Source organism: Pyrus communis, chromosome 9 (genome assembly GCF_041283825.1).
Source record: "Pyrus communis isolate YQ-2024b chromosome 9, ASM4128382v1, whole genome shotgun sequence".
Taxonomy (NCBI): domain Eukaryota; kingdom Viridiplantae; phylum Streptophyta; class Magnoliopsida; order Rosales; family Rosaceae; genus Pyrus; species Pyrus communis.
Genome location: NC_142573.1, coordinates 23796379 through 23817221, shown reverse-complemented (window position 1 = coordinate 23817221; position 20843 = coordinate 23796379). Strand labels below are relative to the sequence as shown.

The 20843-nt window shown below is 39.2% G+C and overlaps 2 protein-coding genes and 1 pseudogene across 3 annotated transcripts; 2 read left to right on the top strand and 1 right to left on the bottom strand.

Moving 5' to 3' along the window:
- The first annotated feature begins 870 nt into the window (after positions 1–870).
- Positions 871–4244, top strand: LOC137739556 (ADP/ATP translocase 3, mitochondrial). The gene is made up of 4 exons (XM_068479165.2): positions 871–1098; positions 1857–2349; positions 2557–2928; positions 3705–4244. The coding sequence occupies exons 2-4, from the start codon at positions 1879–1881 to the stop codon at positions 4002–4004; spliced, it is 1143 nt and encodes a 380-aa protein (XP_068335266.1). The 5' UTR covers positions 871–1098; positions 1857–1878; the 3' UTR covers positions 4005–4244.
- Positions 4245–5678: 1434 nt separating this feature from the next.
- Positions 5679–9965, bottom strand: LOC137740713 (mitotic checkpoint serine/threonine-protein kinase BUB1-like; annotated as a pseudogene). Its single transcript, XR_015967034.1, has 13 exons — positions 9908–9965; positions 9709–9833; positions 9095–9462; positions 8813–8917; positions 8501–8723; positions 7724–7860; positions 7568–7647; positions 7396–7485; positions 7278–7314; positions 6828–6955; positions 6625–6759; positions 6403–6517; positions 5679–5814 (listed from the first exon to the last, which is right to left on the bottom strand). The product of XR_015967034.1 is annotated as a mitotic checkpoint serine/threonine-protein kinase BUB1-like (transcript).
- A 2353-nt stretch (positions 9966–12318) lies between these two features.
- Positions 12319–14177, top strand: LOC137741117 (squamosa promoter-binding-like protein 4). Its single transcript, XM_068480920.2, has 2 exons — positions 12319–13003; positions 13615–14177. Exons 1-2 carry the CDS (start codon positions 12672–12674, stop codon positions 13847–13849), a joined length of 567 nt encoding a protein of 188 aa, XP_068337021.1. The 5' UTR covers positions 12319–12671; the 3' UTR covers positions 13850–14177.
- The last annotated feature ends 6666 nt before the right edge of the window (positions 14178–20843 follow it).

Here is a 20843-nt window from a genome sequence, read left to right as displayed (position 1 = left end):
ATTGGTGATGGGCCAATCTAATAAATCCTAAGCCGAAAAATTTTAAGCCATAATTCATAAATTATTTTTTTTTCCTTTTAACTTTTATGATTTAAAATTTTAGCTTGAAATTATTAAATAATAATTTTAGCTTAATTTTTTTTGATAACTTTTTTGAAAATAGAATTGATGTAGATTATTCTAATTTATTTTTATGAACATTTTAATTTAAAAATATTTAAATTCTGATAAGTATTAAAAATCATACAAATACATAAGTATTTATAAAGTTTTAAGTAAAATTTTAGGGTTAAATTTAATTTTGGACTGTCAAATCTTTTTTATACCATTAGATTTAATCTCATTTGATCACAGCCGTTAGATTATAAGTAAAAAACAAAAAGATTTGAAATATGATAATTTGGTGGGTCTAGAATAATTTAAGTCAGGCTTAAATCCTGGAAGAATCTAACCCAAATATATATTTTCTCCCTATGACTTATTTTAGCCTAATGGTTGGAGATGGTGAGCGTGGATTTAAAGTTTATATTTAAAGTTTTATCCCATGGGGGTTATTTATTTATTTTTTATTATTTTTTTTCAAGAGTTTTATCTCATGAATTAGAGATTATCTAATAGTCACCTACGTTCTCCCATATTTAGAATTAGCAAATGGGTCGATTTGTTATTTTAGTGTCATATCTGTTATTTTTGAATGGATTGTGTCGTGTCAAGGTTTTTATTTTGATGTGTTCTTAAGATATGACCTGATAACAACCCAACTTATTAACGTGTTGTATAATTTCGTGTCAAGTTAAATGAGTCACGGAAGAAATTGTCATGACCAAATTTTAACTGACAAACAAGTCATCATGCTCGTTATTTTAATGCATTCTTCATAACAAATAGGCCACCTGATTCGCCAGTGACACTCGATTACTTAACGAGTTTGCTAGAATCGTGTTATTTTTGTATAGTTTTGTATAGTTTCGTGTTATTTAGCCAGGCTTACCATACCTCCTTTATTTCCTAGTTCCTCACTCGGTTGGTCGGTCGAGGCACACTCTCTTCTTCTCTGACTGATTGTCACACTCTTTCTCCTCGGCGATCATCTCTCAGGTTAGGGTTTGTTTTCCTTCAACTCTCCTTCTTTTCGGCTTTGTTTGGTTCTCGAGAAAATCATGTTCCTGTTGAGAATTGTGCTCTCTTCATTTTCCAGACTTTTCTCGAAAACTAAACAAGCGTTTATGGATGTTTAAGGGGATGTGTTTAGGGTCTTCTTAATAGTGGTTAAATTTTGCAGCCCATCTTATCTGGTGGTTGTTTTTGTTGTTGTTAACACCTCTAATTTTTGTTTTTGGTATGAATGCATGGAATTTTTAACACTCTGATCATTAATTAATTTCATCACACTTGTTTTTGGTTGCTTAGATGCCCAAACTTCGAATCGATGAAACTTTTTTGGGTCTTAACAACTGTTTAAATCTTTTATTATTGTGATTATCCATGAAAATCGTTCTTAGGTAAGTACGTAATCTTGCTCAAATTATTGTAGACCAGGCCAGTACTCTGTAGTTGTATCAGGCTGATTTCCGGATATGTAAATAATTGCAGCCTCAAATGTTTTGCAAGGTGATCTTATGGGGTATGTACAAGGCCGGTGCCATTCGTTAATCGTTCGGCGCGTTGTTTGTACATGTATTGCCATTTTGCAACAACTTATTATTTTTTGGAGAAAACAATTACGTTGGTTAATCTTGTGCTAAGAATTAGATAATTTCATTCCCGTGTCATTGTGTGTATCAGTTACGGAAAACAGACCTCTCGTGTTGATGCATGCGGATGCCTGTATTTGAAATCATGTTATTCGTTTGCAGGTCACTGGCTTGAGTTATAATCATGCCTGATGGGTCGTCGCGTCCATCGGTATTTCAGAAAACGCATGAGCAGTCTTACCTCATATCTAGGCTTTCCCCCAAGTTGCACACAAGAAACTATGCGGTGAATGGTGCTTATGCCAATGGAGCTTTGCAGAGCCCCCTGCTGCGAACTTTTGATGGCACTGCCCTTGCACAAGTCTCTCCATTGTCCCCCATTATGGCGCAGGCCCCGGCAGAGAAAGGTGCAGCTGGTTTTGCTGTGGATTTTCTCATGGGAGGCGTGTCTGCTGCTGTTTCCAAAACTGCTGCTGCTCCTATCGAGCGTGTTAAACTACTTATACAGAATCAGGATGAGATGATCAAGGCTGGTCGACTTTCTGAACCATACAAGGGTATAACTGACTGCTTTGCCCGAACAATTAATGATGAAGGTGTCCTTTCTCTGTGGAGAGGGAACACTGCTAATGTTATCAGATACTTTCCTACCCAGGTCAATTTTCTTTTGCACGATATCTGCATATCTTTAGTGATCTAGTGTTATTTGCATTACTTCCTAAACCCATATATATATATATATATGTGTGTGTGTGTGTGTGTGCGTGTGTGTGTTGTTGTGTTGGAGTATTATTTTTTTCTGCACATTGGGTATCCTGTTCCCTTTAATTGCCATTCTGAATTGTTAAAACTTGTGTATCAGGCCTTAAACTTTGCTTTCAAGGATTACTTCAAGAGGCTTTTCAACTTCAAGAAGGATAGAGATGGCTACTGGAAGTGGTTTGCTGGGAACCTGGCATCAGGTGGTGCTGCTGGCGCTTCATCTCTTCTTTTTGTGTACTCTCTGGACTATGCAAGAACACGTTTGGCAAATGATGCCAAGGCTGCCAAAAAGGGTGGTGAAAGGCAGTTTAATGGTTTGGTTGATGTTTATAAGAAAACCCTCAAGTCTGATGGCATTGCTGGGCTATATCGAGGATTCAGTATCTCATGTGTTGGAATTATCGTTTACCGTGGGCTTTACTTTGGAATGTACGATTCGCTGAAACCTGTGGTTCTAACTGGTGGCCTGCAGGTATATTAAATCTGAGAGTTTTTCGGTGTGCCGGGAACACGGTCCGGTACAATATTATTACACTTGGTGTACCGGGCCGTGTTTCCCGGCACACTGAGAAATTTCTTGTTAAATCGTTCAAACTTGTTCTCTATAGGGATTTTTTTTTTTGTTTAATATTTGACTTTTTGGGCTGTGTTATTCTCTTATACTGTCAATGTCTCCCTTATTTTGATTATTTTCCGAGATAGTAAAGGCGCTGTGTGTACTAATATATGAAAGGCAGTAAGCTGGTTGAATCATTTTCAACATGGCTACCCATGGAGTTGCTTTGACCACTGCCTGCCTTGCCCAAAATCAGGCGCGCTTTTCTCTCCTCTTTATTCTTCATTGTACGGTTCGTATGGACTTCGCCGTTCTTTACCAACTAAAATAGAAAAGGCTGTATCACATCGAGATGTCTATTCGTTTTCTGCGCCCAATGAGATGGAGAATTTGTAACCCCCTATTTATACTGTACTTTTTGGCCCTTCATCTTGCGTCGTTCCAACAACGGGCGGGGAGCACCTCAGTATACGATAGGTCAATATGTACTGTGAATTAGCTCCGATGGTCTGTTCGAGTTTGGGTTCATTCTGTCTATGTATGTCTTTCTCAATACGTGTTGGGATTCAGGAATAATGTGCTGAAGTTGCGGTCATTTGGCCTATTTTCTGCAGTATTGGATATGAATCTGTTCCCCTGAGGTATATGATGTAATTAATGTTCATTGCTGTCTTTCTTCTGGTGATTTACAGGATAGCTTCATTGCTAGTTTCTTGCTGGGATGGGGAATTACTATTGGTGCTGGATTAGCTTCTTACCCAATTGACACAGTGCGCAGAAGGATGATGATGACCTCAGGAGAAGCAGTTAAATATAATAGCTCTTTGGACGCATTTAAGCAAATCATAAAAAATGAGGGTGCTAAGTCGCTGTTTAAGGGTGCTGGAGCAAACATATTGCGTGCTGTCGCGGGTGCCGGTGTGCTTGCTGGCTATGACAAGCTGCAGGTCGTACTTCTTGGCAAGAAGTACGGGTCTGGCGGCGGTGGTTAATAATGCTATGATGATGAAATCATTAGTTACTGTAAGTACCGAGTCTAGTTGAATAATTTGAATGAACGGAAGTGCTTGTTATTAGAAAGTCATAGTTACAGGGATGAAGAAATATGAATGTTGGGTGCTTGTTATGTATGCTTGAGCTTTGAACGGAAGTGCTTCTACGTTTTAGAAACATTCATCTGTTGAGATTAGATGGTGGTTTCTTATAAATTTGGTGTTCCGTTGTATGTAAAACATGCCTTCTGTTTTCTGGCGGATTCTGGTTCATACTTTTCTGGTTCCATTTTCCGGTTGAGTTTGGCTGTTTGAGATGCTGCTCTTGTGGCGGCACTCTTGGGTAGGGATGCCGTATAGAGCAGCTCTAACGCGGATGGGACCAGCAGGACGTGGTCGGGGGAAGGCTTGGCCCAACATTTTCAACTTATGAAGGGTCTAACGAATGTGTTTAGGGAATTGAATTGTACCTTCAATCGAGCCAGCCATCCTGCTGCCCGGAAGTTAGCAGTGGGTGGGGCAATAGTCGGCCTGAGAATGCGCTTGTTCAAAATCCCGCAACCCAACCTAAACCCCAAGGACCGATTTGTAATCTTTTGGCCTTTGGTTTTCGGATTGGAAAATGCCAGGGGGACTACAATTGGTGAACCACCTCTCTAATGGAAGTGGAATCTAGTTATATTGGCGGCTGTAGTTTAATTAGACAGATGATTCAGATGTGATCTACAAAATGTTTGGGTCTTGCTGTTAAGGATACAATAGGACCACCAACTCAAGATGTACCTGATTAAAACCGTACTTAGCTGTTAAGCTATGATTGTTAGAGTTTGTTATAATTGTTGGTGATATAACTGATTGTATCTATTTATATTGTATGTACACACATTCTGTTGTAATCTAATGAAATCATTTTGTACAACTCTCTCTACAGTTCTCTCTCACTACAATTCTGTCTCTACTCCTAGCATTTCTCTCACAAAGCTATGAGTTTCTACACTTACCTCTAGATGTTTGGAAGTTGACAAGGGAAAATCTATAGAGAAAAAGAGAAAAGAAGAAAACTGGAGGAAAGACAGAGAGATGTACAAAAAATGTATAAAGAATGATAAACAAAAATAAACAAAATGCTTAACAAGAGTATTGTTCTCGTATACCCTATGATTTAAGAAAATTATGGTCCCCACCGTTAGATCTTAATCTAACGATGGAGGTTAAAGTACAACTGCAACAAAAGTTAAATAACCACCTACCATTGGGTTAAGATCGAACATGAGGTAACCACGATTTGCTTGGACCATGAAGTCTAGGAGAACCGGACTGTGCTTATCAAATGGGTCTTGGTTTTTGTGCTCACATTACAAATTTACTGTCTAGCTAGAACAAATGATGGCTAGACAACCTTAACAGACGGCTGGTTTTCTATGATGCAGTGCAGACTCTTAAGATTAACTGCTTTAACTTGAACATTCTAGGATTTCCTTGAGCTTGAAGAAACCCACCATAATAGCAACTGCTTTTGTGGCATCCTCCCTCACAAAGTATGGCCAACCTTACGCTCCTTTACGAGCTTGATCTGAGTAACAACAGATTCAAAGTATCTTGATCTTCGGTACAACGAGTTTGAAGGGCCTTTACCTCCAGAACTTTTCAGTACAAAACTCGACGCCATTTTTGTCATAACAACCGCTTCACCAGTGTAATTCCAGCGATGTTGGGTGGAAGCTCAGCCAGTGCAGTGGTGTTTGCTAATAACAACTTTGGCGGGTGCCACCCCCCAATCGTAGTCAATTTCGCAGATTCTTTGGAGGAACTGTTGTTAGTTAACACAAATTTGTCAGGGTGTTTTGCCACAAGAAGTTGGGTTTCTGTACACACATCTTTACATTTGACCGAATCTTCAGACGAAGTTTGGCACTTGAATTTACAGATGCTCCGGGAGATGAGCTCAGCCAGGAGGAATGAATGGGTCACTAAGCAGAACACAGCGAGGCCCTTTGCTTAACCAGTAAATCACTTAGTTTCTTTATAAGCTGAGGATCCGAGCACATGTAATCCTGGAAGGATTTCCTCAGATCCTACAACAGCTTCTTGTTGTTACAGCCGGGACTGCTATTAGCAGTTTTGTAAAGAAGTTCCTCCAGAGTTCACCATTCCAATATCTGAGCCCAGTTGAAGGACAAGAATTGAAATCAAAATCGTCAAAGTATAAACTTAAGAGTGAAGTTGAAAATAAGAGATGGAAGAGATGTGTTTGCATTCGCATTGCTCAAGTTACGACCCAACGCAAGACTTTCTCATTTTTTTAGGTAAGGTTTGCTAATTTAGTGATCAAGTGGGAACGAAACAAAATCGATAACATGGACAAATGGTCAAGTATGCAGAATTGAGAGAAAACTACCTTTTAAAAGATGACTTGGGCAGATAGAAGCGTCCACCTCGGGTGATGGTTTCTTGTCAATTTCCATGTAAGAATTATGCAGCATAGTATGGACAACAACACAGAGGCCATGTGTCTACCTGGTAACAAGTCACACAAATTAGATATAAGAAATGTTGACTGAATTTAGAATGGAAAAAAAAAAAAAAAAAAAAAAAAAAAAGAAAAAGCCATGGACTATACTTGATATGTCCATGGCCTATTTTCTTGCATTTCCGCACAACGAAATCTAGAAGTCCGGCAATCTCCTGTAAACTCCACATTGTCAGGAAAGAGATGGAGATCTATCCCTCTTCCCCAGTCGACTAGGCATAGACCCTGTAAGATAACCCCAGATTAATCATAAAAACTAAGCTGAATACTAGTCTTATGCAACCAGAAATAACCTGATCAAGCCACGGACCACTTCGCTCACAAAATTCTTCTTCTGTGAAGTCAGTTCTATCACGAGATCCTGCTTTTGTAAGGCCATTCCTGCCAAATGATAATTTAATTGCTGATGCAAATGTGTAAGCTTTATAACACACAAACAAGATGTTAAACGAAAATTGGATTTTTTTTTCTCCCTGATTACAGACTTCTTAAAATAAGTTGAGCTGACGAGCTAGCGGTTCTAACTATAAATAAAGCTGTCCCATGTTACTATTGAAGATAAGAAACTGTCTCCCATGCAAAGCGTAGGTTAATTATAGTAAAAACTTAAGCTAAAAGCATGTCCTGTGTGAAGTAAGAATAAGACTAGAAAAAGAAAGAATGACAATCAATATTTCTAGTCATGACCTCTAAGAGGAAACAAAGGCAGATGAAAAGCAGATTGCGAGTAAAATATCATTAGTAAGGTCCAGTTTTCCATGTGTTCAAGTTTATTGCATCCTGCACAAGATCTTTAGGTTATAATAAGCATGACAAGAGTATGGCAGACATGAAAATTGCTACGATGTATGTTTAACTAACCTGAAGTGTTCCACTAGCAAGATAGTAGGAGACAAGGATGCTACAGTCAGGATAGAGATGCATTCTATGAGCGAAACCAAAGCTTGAACTCTGAAACATTAACATATCAAGTGTAAAATAAACAGACCCAGGAACTACCAATAAAAAGTTTGGAGGATCAGGAAATGCTTACTTCCTTGCCTGAGATCCATTGATCAAGTTGACGATACAATAATACATATAAAACTCCCAAGGGAAAGCAGGCTTTTGTATCTGCCACCAATTACAAAAACTGAAACTATCCGGTAATACACTGGTCATCAAGAGAAATAAGTCCGGTAGATTTTACCTTCAATGCAACAACATCTTCAGGATTACAATTGACATATGCCTTGTATACTTGAGCAAAGCCACCCTGGCCTGCACAACCAGTGATCTGGTACTTCGGATGACGTACAGTGTGGGCAGTGAACATGATAAGTTGACCTTATACCTTCATATGGAGCATCCATATATAAAAATAAAGAATATTTGAAAAACCGAAACACTCAATTAATTTGATGGAACTGAATGTTCTGAATATCCAAGAAGATTCTGGCTCCCTGGGACCCTAGCTCAGGTGGTAACACTACAGGGTAGTAGTGAAGTTGGTTGTAGGTCCAATTCTTGAGTGAAAGAGGGAATATAAATAATCAAAATTAAAATTAAAATAAAAGAGGAATGAGTGATGCCTTAAGGTTCAAAAGAAGACTTTTGATCAGGATATAAAATGTATATCTGGATAAGGGTCCATGTAGCAAAAGAACTGCTTGTTGGTATTGGCAAAAACCATGACAAACACAGGTCCTAACGTAGAGATAACATATCATCCAACATAATTTCTATCTGATAACCGGATGCTCAAGTGTATGTGCTTGAAGAGATTGAAAAATGAGAATAAACCTCTTTCTTATACATCGAAGGAAAAATGCAAACAGACAGTAGAAAAGACTAATTGTCTATCCATCTCTAAAATCTCATTAAACAATTTACAGTGAAAAATGTCTTCTTGTAAATCCAAATTGAGCCTCAGCATTAGTGGGTTTCAGCACCAGATACTTATGAGTTTTTGGTTTAGAAGCCTAACATTCCTGCACCACTTCGTAAGAAAAGTTAAAACCAGCTCCCTTAGCTAAGAAGTTAGAACTCCGTAAGTAAATATTTATTTCTAAATTCATATATTGGAATATAAAAAAGAAAATGAGCCAATAATGTGAATCACCTATCTCAACAGTCTTGTTCCTCGACGAGTTCTTGAGAGAAGACAAAGCAACTTTTCCTAAGTAAGCTTTAGTAGTAGAATGGTATCCCTGAGTCATGTGTGCAAAATCCAAAAAATAACTTTTAATCAGACGACATTAGAAGTTATGCAACAACAATGAGGAAGAAAGTATCTCACTTCGTATTTCGTAAGTTGATTCACTTTCTTCAACAGGTCTTTCATAGTGGAGCTGGACCATGGGTTAATAAGGCTGCCAGAATGAACCAATTCATTGTTGCCATTCTGCACAAGGGAAATGCAAATTGATCCATCCAACAACATGCTTATTTTGTAACTATATAACACTATAACACTTAAAGCAAGATGTATAAAAAAAAAATCAAGAGCAACAAAGAAGAGAAGGTAAAGCACATCGATTGCCTACACGCAAAACGCGTATATAAAACAAGGTTCACTAACCTTCTGAGATAAAGAAGCTATTCTAGACATCCTAGCAAGAAATACGGCATATGCCTTCTCCACCCACTCAACTGGTTTAGCATTCCCAGCACCACACGAAACATCATAATAAGCACAATTACAATCATTATTCAACAACAAAACTGTAGACCTCCATTTCGGAACACACACACGTGCACGCAAAATCCTGTCGGAGGCAAAGAGGCGGACCTTGAAATACCCATCTGATAAACCATGTGCGCATGGAACAATTTCTCTTTGGCTTCAAGAAAGGTCGCGTACCAAACATAAAGCAAAGAGTGGCCAGCACAGATCTCCCTGTGCAACATTTCCAGAAAAATGCTTTCGAAATCTTCAATGGAGTCCATCTACAAAATCCATACAGACAAGTCAAGTAATTAAATGTTTCATATTAATCACATTGACAAACAAACTAAACAACCTCCTCAAAATATTAACCCAAAAAATGCACCAAAATTGGTATTATTAACATAATCAAAGCAACTAAACAAATATAAACAAAAATTAAAAGTAATAAAATAAATTGACCCATCAAAGATGCACAAGCAAAATGCATGAGTCAGAAATTTTATGAAATACGTACATAGAGGAACCCTAATCTTGAGAAATCTGATGCCGTCCCTGTACTGAGCATTGTCCTTGAAGGCCGCGATGCAGTCGGTTAGAAGCTTGGTGAGATCCGACCCCGAATTCTTTCCGGAGTGAAAATCTCCGAGGACTTACTTCACGGACCTGGGTCGGTAATTAATTTCAGTAAAAGTTTGAAAAAATTGAAGGGAGAGAAAGAGTAACAGAGCGAGGGCAAGAGAGCGTCGTGGAGAGGAGTGGTGGGTAGCAAGTCGGCGTCCATGGCTTCTGCTGCTAATGTATATACAAAACGATAGGTGAGATGAGAAGAAATGTGAATCGGGAATTTGGAAGAGCAAAGCTGAGAAATCATTCATTCACATTCAGAAAATGAAAAAAAGAAGCGCGGAAATGTGTTTTTAAATTTGGAAGGGCGGGTTTGTAATTTAAGGAAGAAGTTCCAAATTTCACTCAATAAATAACGAGTTTGATATCAAATTGACAAACAAACTAAATTTGACTCACTGAATACTACTAAACAGTAAGTCGGCATCCATGGCTTCTGCTGTGTATGTATATACAAAATGATAGGTGAGATGAGAAGAAATGTGAATCAGAAAATGTAAAAAGAAGCGCAAAAATGTGTGTTTAAATTTGGTTGGAAGGGTTTGTAATTTCTCAGACCGCGTAAGCCAAGTGTTGTCAATTGTCAAAAGCATACCGTAAGTCTTGCTTCGGCTTTTTAAGTATTGTTTCTACTTAATATTACGGTTTAATAGTATTTCAGTAATTGAAATGTCGTAAATTCACTTACTGGATGACGAGTTTGATATTGAATAATAAGGCTAAGTATACAATAAAAGAAACTTTTAAATAATGCTAGCTTGGAACATATCCAATGGTATCGCTAAACAAGGTTGTTTGGCTATTTTAACAAAAACGCAAAAGAAAAAAAAAAAAAATCAATTTCTAACAGGCTAGCTAAACGACCAGCAATTTTAGTTTTTTTAAATTTTTGAATCTCACTATATTGTATTTATACAATACGCTTTTCCTTCAATCTCTCCATTTTGTCCATTCAGCCTGGCTAAATGGCGGAGTGTTAAGACTCAAAATGTTAGAGCATGATAAATTTTGGAGGTCAAAATACGAGAACTGGTGATCCTAGATAGTGGTTGATTAAATGCAAACAACATGCATAATTAAATATGAGCGTGTGAGAAGTTAAAAAGAGTTTGTGCTTATCATTTTCCTGTAAGTGATTTGAATCGGTAAATAATAAAATATTTAAAGATTGTTAAAATAATAACTGTTGTTGGAGATTATAAGTTAAACTAGCTAGCTAAATTAGTTTTTGGACATTATGTTCGAAATATAGGCTAGTGGGGTTATGGCTATGTGGAGAAAGATCGGATGAAAGTTGCTTCAAGGCAAGTAGGAATCTATGATTATCTTTTAGACATAATTCACCATTACAATTTGTGTGCAAATGAAATGTGCGAATTAATCATGTGTATACAATGAAACTCGGCTTAACGCCTAATAATTGTCGAGGTCCCCACACTCCTAAGATAATTCCTAAATACACCAAGAATACGAAGACGCTCAAGTACTACCAAGAACAAATCTGCATAAATTTTTGTTTTTGGTGCTTTGGTTTTCAATGAAAATGTAGAGATATTTGTGAGACTTTTCATTGAGCGTTTGTAGGAACTTTTATAGAGGTTTAAATGTCGCATTCTGAATAGGTTAAACAATCTTTCAAAAGTGTATGTCGCACCATTTGGTTAAGAAGCACCACTTACATGAAATATTATTCATTAACTAAACTAACAAAATTTTAACAGTAGGAGTTAGTAGATTTTCTTTAAAAGTGTTATTTGCTAACTCGTTTGGCATTTTTATGCTACTTTAAAAATATGTCATTCCGAACTTCTCTTCAACAAACTCCTCAAATTTTATTTTTCGCTTTAAAATGTTAAAATATCTTAAATTACCATATTTTGTGGGGCCTAAATTTTATTTTTAAACACTTCATAAAACAATACCTTTTTTTTTTTTTTACACTAAGGGAAGGGGAGTTCGACCACATAATGGGCAGTCTAATTTGATATCGAATTCGTCATTCACGAGATTCGAACCTAAGACCTCTCACTTCCAAGTGAAGAGAAATACCACCAGACTATAGTACTGAGTGCCCATAAAACAATACTTTTAAATAAAATATATTGTGCAACTCAATTTGCTAACTTGAAGAAGTAACAACTGACCTTGATAATATACAAAATCAGTTGCTAATTTTTTAATTTGCTAATTAGGTTACTACATCCGTTGGAAATGCTTTTTTTTTTTTTTTTTTTTTTTGGATATATCTTGGAGACTAAAATTTTACTCAAATTTGCAAACAAAATAATGTATCACCAATAGAAAATAAGTACGTTAATCGACATTTAAGTAATAATCCAATCATTAATATCGACATCATTTGAGTTATAAAATTTAGTTTAAAATTTTGATATACCTAGTATTATCCCTTTTTCTTATATAGCATAGCAAATTTGACTTTGATACTCAAATGCTACCTCCTTGGAGATGTTCGTAATTGGTGAGGGTTGATTTGTAAACATGGAAACAAATGGAAAGGGAAAGAGACCCAAAGTATTTGCGTTTGCTTATTTGTAACTTTTCGTCGGTATTATCCCCTCCCATCTGGAATCTCGGACCCCTGCATTATTGTTGTACAAGTACAAGCTGCTAAACAACGGACAAGAAGCAAAAGACTCGTCACAGAAACCCTTAAAATTATGGAGGAGATTGTTGTGGTCCTCACTCTCCCACTTCTCCTCCTGCTCCCTCCTAGTGCTGCCTCCCTTCTACTTTTTACTCTCCCCCTCCTCTTGTTCCGCTAATATCTTCCTGCTCTTCCTTTCTTCCTCATCTCTTTTTTACTAAAAAAAGGTGATATATATCATCTGGGGTCGATCCATTGATGGAGGGAACGAGTAAGTTGGACTTGAACAAGCAGATGAGGGAGAAGCCGCGGGTGGTGGCGGTGGTGAAGAAGGAGGAGGAGGAATTTGATGGTGAGCTGCAAGTAGACGGGAAGAAGAAAGGAGGCGTGAAGAGATCGTTGTCCTCGTCCTCGTCATCCGGCGGAGGAGGAGGCGGCGCAATGAGACGGTGTCAGGCGGACAGGTGCACGGCTGATCTGAGTGAAGAAAAGCAGTATCATAGAAAGCATAAAGTTTGTGACCTTCATTCCAAGTCTCAGGTTGTGCTTGTCTCTGGCCTCCACCAAAGGTTTTGCCAGCAATGCAGCAGGTAATCATTTCCCACTTCCCACTTATTGCAATCTTTCTTGCTGCAATTTTCATTTCCATTCTGTGGTTTCTGTTTGATTTTTCTTTTCTGACATATATATATATATATATATATATATATATATATATATATATTTTGTTTAAACGATAGATTTTGTTATATTAGATGTCAGATTAGCCACCGAGGTTGATCTCACGCTGTCATGCAAGGACTCAACACCTTTCCACCACTGTGGTAAAGGGCCACTTGCTTGCTCAGTTTATATATTGGTTTTGCAGAAATCGCATAATTTGTTGTTGCCGGTTTCTTTTATGTTTGCCTATGTGGGATTGATGCACATTGCTACTCTTCAATTTACATTTACTCGTGTCGTTGTATCGAACTCTGGCAATAAGTTCACAATTCAAAGTTGTATGGTTCTGTCTTTGTTCTTAATTTACTCTTTCCAATTTGTGATGAGGCTGAATCATTTAAGTGTATCTACCAAGAATATCAGTTTACTGGTACATTTTGTTTCACCAATGTTAAATAGTTTCTCTTGCAGCATTTAAAACTTCAAATTCACCGATAAATAAGCAAGCATCCTGGTGCCAAATGTTGTTGTGTTGCAGATTTCATCAGCTACCAGAATTCGACGACACCAAAAGGAGTTGTCGCAGGCGTCTGGCAGGACACAATGAACGACGAAGGAAGAATCCAGCCGAGTCTCATGCAGTGGAAGGCTCAATCCGAAATGTTGGTGCAGGGACTCAGTTCAAGGATGTATGCGGGCAGGTCGATGACAGCGGAAGAATTCGGATAACCATTCCAGGAAATTCAACTCACAAGCATTTCCATATCAGATAAGATTTAGAGCAAGCATGCTCCCTCTCTTCTGTCAGCTTAATTAGAGATGTATAATTATTAGATGTTGGATATTTGGCTTGTAACAAATTCAATTTCATGGAGTGTGTGCTAGGATTGCTGTTAACCGGCTGTAGGAAGGTATAAAAACTACCAAGTGATTTAGCTAGCTCTGTAACTAATATAATTTGCAAGATTAGTACATTTCTCGTATATGCGGAATGGATGGGAATAGAATGCCTCAATACTTCGTTGTTGGAGGTTGCACAGCAAACATTAATGGCTTGTTTACTGATCCGTACTTGAAATGAGAGAAATTGATAAGACAAAAGTTTAAGTGTTGTTTTCTCTATATGTTTTCTTTTCTTTTCTTAAGTGGTACAGTTTTGGTGTTTTAAGCTTTGTGTAATCTGACTAAATGTTGATGGAACTGTTACTCATGGAAATACGGATGGTCGGCATTGAAGTCGAAGTTGGTAACAACAATGTGACTAAAACTCAGTTGTGTGAGAGAATCTCTCTAGTGATCCATAGTTATTTTAACTTTTGTTCAAAGCAAATTGGTCGTATAAGAGAACTTTCTCCTTATTAGGAACAAGCAAGTAGTGGTTATCATCAGCCAATTTTTGAGACCATATGCTTGAAGACACTTAGAGATGGCAACGGTCTGGTTTGAGGATGGAAATGTTATATCCATACCACGAAAATTAACTATATCTATAACCGCAAATTATATTATTGTTGATCCTAAAAATTACCAAGCCTACGTGGCACGCATGCCGATTAATTAATAAGCTAACTACATCATTCGATTGTGTGCGGGCCGTGCCAACTCGTTGGCCGAGTTTGGTCGGGGAGTAAAATATGTTGATGTCACATTGGACGCACTGCTGACTTCTTGATCTTGTGACTGCGGCCCAGAAAAGAACACGTCTCGGCATTCGTGTTCCAGAGCCTGAAGACAAGGCTGCTAGTTTTGCGAAGTTCAATATCAAATTCAGCTTTTAATGTGCCAAATATAGTAACCTGGTAACACCTTACTTTGCCGAGAAGGTTGATGAGATGACCTCTACCAACAAGGACTCGAAAATCCTTGTCGACCGAGACTTGGATAGGTAATCAGTCGGGCGAAAAGCAGTGTTGTTTATCCAAACTGAAGGTGCTCCCTGATCAGCTAATTCTACGGCTCCAATGCTGTTTATCCAAACTGAAGATGTTGCCGATTGCCTTCACAGTGCTATTTATCCAAACTGAAGATATGTTGACAGGAAAAAGAAAATAAAAATCTCAAGGTTGTTGAGAGGTTTCGTGTAGAGAGAGAATTTGCACAGGGTAGTTTGTGTATTGAATTGGAGGGGCCCTGAATGATACACTTTCTCCTCTATTTATAGCATCGAGAACCCCTATGGTCGAACTAGAAACGTATTAGGATTAGAACTCCTAAAACTAATCTGATTAAACTTCAACTAATCATAATCTCTATAGGACTCTAAACCAAACCTTCAAACAAACCAAGTTCATCTCCTAATCCCAGGTACTTTAGCTTTAAGACTCCTTAATATACCAGGATTTGACTACTTCACCTTTATCCAAAACAAATCCTCTTTGTAGCAAGATTCGGCCAATATCGACAGGGCAAGCCCACGACAAGATTCTAAATAAACACCATTCGCCCAAGAATATCTAAGCTCGGCCTAAAATAACATTTTGGGCCAAAACATTGCCCCCTCGCTTCTGAGGTCCTTAGCCTTAAAACTTCTGGGCGAGCCTCGACGTTGAAAAAGTGAAATCAAACCCTTAGTATATCTTTGAAAGACAACAAAAAGTCTCAAATATTCTATCCACTCAGGTGCATTTATGAAGCATGATTGCACGATCTTAATTTGTCAGATGCTCTGCCACGTGGTGATTCCTCAACTTACTTGTTTGCCATTAATAATGACATTCGAAACGTGCAACCATCGAAACGTCTTTTCATCATTAAATTCGCCGTCATATGTAAACATGCATCCTCAATCCCTGAGTTCTTCGGTCCTTCCACCTGGATTCTTTGAATATCCATCATGATTACAAAATCCTCCGGTCGATTTAGCCCCCCAAAAACCGCTGATCTTCCTCCTAAAACACCTATAAATACTTAACTCTCCTTCATTCAAACTTTATGCTTTCAAAATTCTCAAATCTCATTGCCACTAGCTCTTAAACCCAAAAAAAAAAAAAACCAACCTTCCTTTGAAACCCAGAAAACCTTCATCTTCTTTTGAAACCCAGAAAACCGTTATCTTCTCTTGAAACCCAAAAAACCTTCGTCTTCAATGGCCGTCAATACTTTTATCACCAAGTTGGTTGAGGAATGCACTAAATGCCAAAGCATCACTGATTGAAATACTATTAAAACCATTCGATTTGAGGATGAGCCGAATACGTCCCACCAAACCTTCGACCCATTGTTCAAAGACGATGTTCTAGAAGTGATCACCGAAATGCTCAAGGACCATTGCCTGAAACCCTTATTCCAAGGGTATGACTGGTTGAAATGGGAATCTGCCAAACCCCAAGGCGTTTGGCCTTCGACCACTACGGCTTGGACTGCCTGGGTTACTCGGCTGGAGCCACATTTCGATGACAAATGGAAAGCTCTCGGTATTTTTGATGCCATTAAACTTTCGACCATTGAGATGCGCTTGGATCGATAGCTCGTAATGGCTGCTCTGAGCTTCTGTAGCTCAGCCACCAATACGATGGTCTTTCCATTTGGCCCCCTTGGCCCAACAATGATGAACATCACAACCATACTTGGCACCTCTCCTATCGGTCTCCCAGTCAACAATTTTCTCTCCGAGTATCAATTTGACCTGGACCTAAAGACCATTTTTTAAGACCGTGTCGTCGAAGCCCTGACAAAGGAAAACCAAAAGCCGCCGAAGGAAGACGCGCAGAAACTACATAAGAACTTCTTCAACTACAACACCCTAACCACTCACTTCGCCGGCTCGAAAGGGGAAAATCTTAAGAAAGGTGAACATGGGGCCTTTTTATTCTACTGGTACAATAAATATATATTTTGAGCCAACTAGAATAAATGCCTGGCTAAGAATATGTATGTTGCTGAGGCCCTGGCCAGCAGTTTTTACCAACCTCACTAGTTGTTTGGCCAAAACTACAGTGGGGAAAATCGACCCTACCAAAACGGTCTGCTCTGGGTTTTTCAGCTTTGATTGCAGGTCTATTTCTAAACCTTGCAAGTTTCAGCTCTTCCGAAGCCATGGGCCTTAAGCTGGCCTCGCGACCCATTCCTCCCCACTCGGCTAAAGAGATTTTCAAATATTTCTTCTACCTTAAAGACTTGTTGGACGACGAATTCCAAATTTGTCGTCGCTGAACGTACCCTTCTTCCATTATCCATCCAACATTGGCATAGGAAGACGTCAAAGAAGTTGATCTCTGAAATTCCTGGAGGTCATTTATCATCACTCACGACCTACCCTATGGTTGCGAGGCTTGACGAGGAAGCTGGGAAGTCTATCACCCCAACTTTTTGGCTCGGCAACTGGGTTATCTTCAAGGATGCCCTATGCCATTCTTTTTTTCTTTCACCCTCTTAAGCCAAGAACGCTTTTCCGATTCTTCAAAGAGGGAACGTGAAGTAACCGAGAATGAATTTAAGGAGTGGTGCACCAAATTCTGTCTTCGACCGAAAACTCTAGAATCCCGATGTGTTAGCATCTTCGCCGATTGGTGGAGTGCCTATACTAAGGATTTCTTCAAAACTTCGACCGAGGAAATCTCACAACAGCTTTAGTGCGGTGCTTTTACTTTTCTTGCTTGTTTATTTCGAACTTCTTTTTTATTCAAGCTTAGTGTTTTTAGATGGCCGAACCATAAAAAGGTCCGAGGTGATTGCGATGGCCGCGGCTAAGAAAAAGCTTGCCCCTCCCCTGAGGAAAACTGTAGCTGCCGCACCAACCCCGTTAAGCAAACGGTCTCGCTCGGATGCCGAGACGGCCAGTGAAGCACCCATGCCAAAAAAACGTGTCAAGAAATTGACAAAGAAAGGGGAACGGGATATCCATGTTATCTCTAGCCAAACACAGAGCAAACATTAAAATGCCAGATGCCTAATCGTTTATTTCACCAACAATTTTACGCGCCGAGTGGTGTTATTTATATTTCTTGGCCGCCTTAATGACCATCTAATGTAGATAGCCTCCATTGCCCATGTGAATTAAGAGGCTCTCTTAAACACAGGGCTCGGCCATTAAGTTTTCTGGGTTCGAGCAACAAACCAGCAGACATGGCCGAGGTCTCGGCAGGTTTATCACGACTTCCTTATCTGTTATGCTTTTGGATTCTTCTTTACTAACTTCTTCTTTATGCAGCATTCATGGGAAGTCGAGCTCGATGCTCTCCTCTTGAGTACTTCTGAAGTAGCCAAGCCTTCTACGAACGCAGCATAATCCAATGCCTTCGCCAAGTTATAGGAACTCTTATCTCTTTTGGCCTCACAAGTCCTTCAATGTAAAGGCCTCAACTCTATAGGAGAGTGCCTGAACGATCTTGCAGCCGGTGGCTTGCTGAGCACCGAAAGTGTTGTCCACTTATCTAATATCCTAAAGCTGACCCAGTAATATTTTACTACTTTTGAAAGGGCTTTCTGGGCCAATGATGACCTAAAAGCTACAAAGATCGCTCACGAAGCCAGTTCGCCAAAGGTTGAGGCCATAAAAGCAAAGAAAATGCGGATGTGCGACCTTGATCATAAAATTGCCAAACTTCAACGTCAAATTGCCGAACTTCAACGACAAAGGTCAGCTGTTGCTTAAGAACTCGAAAAGGATTTTGAAGCGAATAAGGCTCGACTGACAGACTTTGCTTCTAGCGCAAAGTAGATACAACAACTTCAGCTTAATAAAAGAACAAGACAGGCCGAAGTCACAATGGCTGAAGTAAGGTGGTTGGAACTGAAGGCCACTCTTGAAGCCTTCATTCCTTGGTCCCCTTAGGATTTTAGTTTTAGTAATCAACTGGTGGAATCTTTTGTAACTTCACTTGTACGCTCTTTTGCAAAATTAATGAAATGAACTTTTTATTCTCGCATCTCCCAAGTAACTGGATATTATTTCTTTAAAAATTTCCCATTGATTGGTGGTTTATGAATTAGATCGGTTCGGTATTTATGATGGTATGCCCCTTTGCCGAGAACTTTTGTGGACGATGAACGGTCCTTCCCAATTCGGCGACCATTTTCCAAATCTAGGATCTTTAATTCCTACTGGTAATACGGTTTGCCAAACTAGCTCACCTTTGCCGAACGTCTTATGTCGGACCTGTCGATTATAAGCTCGTTCGGCGATCTTTTTATATGCTACTAATAAATTGTAAGCATCAAGCCGAGCTTCCTCTAAATCCTCTAACTTTTGCCTCATGGCCTGATTATATTCGACACTACTCAAACTACTTTGCTTGACTACTCGCAACGAGTTTATAATTAGCTTGAATGGTAGCATCGCGTCATGCCCGTGGATCAACGCCTATGGGGTCGTCCCTGTTGCTGCTCGGAGTGAAGTTCGATATGCCCATAAAGCCTCGTTTAACTTCAAATGCCACATGACAGGCTTTTCTTTTATCATTTTTTCAAGAATGCCGATCAAAACTTTATTACTTGCTTTGACCTGTCCATTTGTTTGTGGGTAATACGACGTGGACTGTTCGAGTCAGATTTTCAGGTTTGCTGTATATTCTTTGAACCTATTGGCTATGAAGATTGTGCCGTTGTTAGTTATGATCGATTATGGTACGCCGAATCTTGTCACAATATTTTCCTCCACAAAACTACAAACCTCTTTCGAGGTTAACTCGGCATATGAGTTTGCCTCGACCTATTTGGTGAAATAATCAGTTGCTACGAGTATCCATGCATGCTTTGCTGATCTAGAAGATGGCATAATTTTGCTGATTACGTGCATGACCTACCCTCTGAATGGCCAAGGTTTGGTGACCGAGTGAAGTAATTTGGCTGGGACTCTTTGTATAGGCCCATGAATTTGACATTCTACACATCCTTGTGCATACTCGATACAATCCTTCAATATACTCGGCCAGAAATAGCTGTGTCGGCGAAGCAGCCAATGCATCTTGCGTCCAGATTGATAAGCCTCGCAAATTCCTTTGTGTACTTCTGCAATTGCTTGGGCAGCCTCATGCGGGCCGAGGCATAATAACAATAAACCATCCTCACATTTTTGGTACAACTTATTCTGGTACAACATGTAATTTGTGGCATGGACCATTGTCCTGCGGTTGTGTTTGTCACTGGGGTCATCGAGATATCGCATGATTGACCTTTTCCAATAGTCTGATAATGTCTTGACTGCACACACGTCCGCAAGATCTCCTTGCTTTAACAACGAAGGTAAGGACAACACTCGTGTATGAATCACGTGGTCGTGTTAGAGAATTTGTGGATAACCAAGGTTAGGTGTGATGGTTATACTACAGGTATCGCCTAGCCTAGCTCGTCCCCTAGGAGTTGTGCTTTGGAGGCTATTTGAACGTGATACCATCGAACAACTCGGCTAGATAGCTGGCGACCATGTGATAGGGCACCAGAATACAACTCATGCAACGGAAAGTTCCATTGAATTGGTTAATCACAAGTTCCAAATCACCGAGGACAAGTATGCGGGCTGCCCTCAAGTCATGAAGGATGTTGAGGTTGAAGATAAGGGCTTCATTTGGCTTGATTATTTGTACAATCAAAATCAAGCTTGAAAGAAAAATACCGACAGTGTTGCTCTAAGGATTAAATGACGATCCCAACACTAGCCGAGGTTGAAGTACCGGAGCCATCAAAATACATCATCCAATAATTATCATGTGTTTCTACCATGCCAATTTCGACGTCGTTGCCCTCAAAACCATATGGAGAAGGATGTTGGGCTAAGAAATCGGTTAGGGCTTGCCCTTTGACGGCTTTCTGTGGAACGTATTGCAAACT